This window comes from Blastocystis sp. subtype 4 (genome assembly GCF_000743755.1).
Source record: "Blastocystis sp. subtype 4 strain WR1 chromosome Unknown seqid_0724, whole genome shotgun sequence".
NCBI lineage: Eukaryota > Bigyra > Opalinata > Blastocystidae > Blastocystis > Blastocystis sp. subtype 4.
In genome coordinates this window covers 157-2,000 of record NW_014568823.1, presented here as the reverse complement: position 1 = coordinate 2,000, position 1,844 = coordinate 157, and the positions used below count along the sequence as shown (strand labels likewise).

Sequence of the window (1,844 nt, the reverse complement as noted above, 5' to 3'; positions counted from 1 at the left end):
AAGACTTCGATTCCAACACAGAATCTCTTGCTGTTCATGATTCTACTGTATTCTCGAAGTTCCATGTGATTCTGTCAACATCTGGAATTGAGGAAGGCAGTAATGTATTCAGTTTCGAGATTCATCGTCCTTTGAGTGGTACTTCTTCTGATCCTGTTGTGTTTGATTCTACTGGAGTATTTGGAGTTGAAGACTGTTCTACTGTTGTTGATTCTTATTCTTCACTGGAATCTACTACTCCCACTTCAGGTACTGTTGCTGGAATCATGGATCTTGATCCTTTCACCACTGGATATCTTCCAGATACTGTTGGAAGTTATATTGAATGGACTGTTGAGAATCTGGAAGGAAGCAAATGGAACTCATTCAACATCGTTGGATCAGATACAGTGTTTTCTTGGAGTTTTGATATCATTGCCACCTACAATCCAGATAATATACTAGAGGAACCTCTAACGATTCTGAATGCTATGTATCAGACTATCACCTCTCGAACAAAGCCTCAGATCTCTGTTCCTGTGGCTTTGGCTGGATTTCGCAGATATCGATGGGAAATCACGAAAGTGGGTACAACATCAAATTCATTGGGTTCTGTTCATATGGCCTATTGTAAGACTTCAGGAGTTGTATGTCATGGAATCGATAAGTATCCTTCAGTGAATGAGGGTCAAATCTCTCCTTCTACTTGTCCTGAGGGTTACAGAGGTTATTCGTATCGTGAATGTTCTGGAGGTGTGTTAAGTGAAGTGAAGACCGATAAGTGTTCTTACTACCCTCCAACCAATGCCCAATATTCTCATTCACAGTACATATTTGTAATGGGGACACATGTGACGACAAACATTCCTACAGTGAAGAGCATCGCTACTCGTTGGTACATTGATGAAGGAGTGATCCTTCCTGATGGATTGGGTTTGAATGAGAATACTGGAGAGATTTGGGGAGTTCCCACAGCAGAGCAAGAATTGACATCATTCATTGTGTATGCTGAGAATGAATCAGGAGCTACTCAAACAACTGTGAAGATTCAAATACGAAAAGGAAAATGTGTTGCTGAAGGTGAATTCCCTGAAACAGATATTGGCAATGTAGCTGAATATGATTGCGTTTTGAAAGGAAGTTATGTGGGTATTCAGAAGCGTGCTTGTATATTGGGAACTGAGGATGGAGAATGGAAAGAAACTACTGGAACGTGTCTGCCAATCATTGGTATTGTAATGGTGGTGATTGTGATTGTGATTGTTATTATTCTTGTATTCTGGGTTATGAAAATCGTATCAAAAGCGAAGGCAATGAATAGTATGAAGGGAAAGAACACAAAGTCCACCAAAACTCTGTCAAAGATAGATTCTACTAAACAAATGAAAGTGTAATTGTCAAAACGTAGAATTGTTTGTTAGACACTAGAATATTCCATTTATAGTGAATTTGAATCTAATATGAATGAAATCATTACAAGTAGTAGGTAATTGACGTATGTTACGTATTGTTTAGAAGCAGACAAATCATTGCAAACATGGGCCTCCAACCCTGGGTAGCTATACAAGGAAGAGGGTAGCAGACAAAATCGCCACGAAAATGCAGACAAAAAGGCTCATAAACAAGCTCGAAAAGGCAGATACTTTGATCATAATTTGGAGTATATCCAACCCATTTCAAGTCAAATCATGGGCAACATGAAGCACAAAATCTTTGTTGTTTGTTTTCTAGCAATGAAAGATTAATAAACAGTATGAGATTTCCTAATGATATGATTCAACGATACATTTCAGAAATGATAAGTCACCTATTCACAAACTATCAAACAACACATTCTACTCAGAGGCCTGACAAAGAATGGTGAT

General features: G+C 38.4%; 1 protein-coding gene across 1 annotated transcript; it reads left to right on the top strand.

Annotated features, from left to right (window-relative positions):
- Positions 1-470: 470 nt before the first annotated feature.
- On the top strand, positions 471-1,373 carry JH06_5422 (hypothetical protein; the record flags this gene model as incomplete). The annotated part of the gene is made up of 1 exon (XM_014669279.1): positions 471-1,373. One exon carries the CDS (start codon positions 471-473, stop codon positions 1,371-1,373), a length of 903 nt encoding a protein of 300 aa, XP_014524765.1.
- Positions 1,374-1,844: the final 471 nt, after the last annotated feature.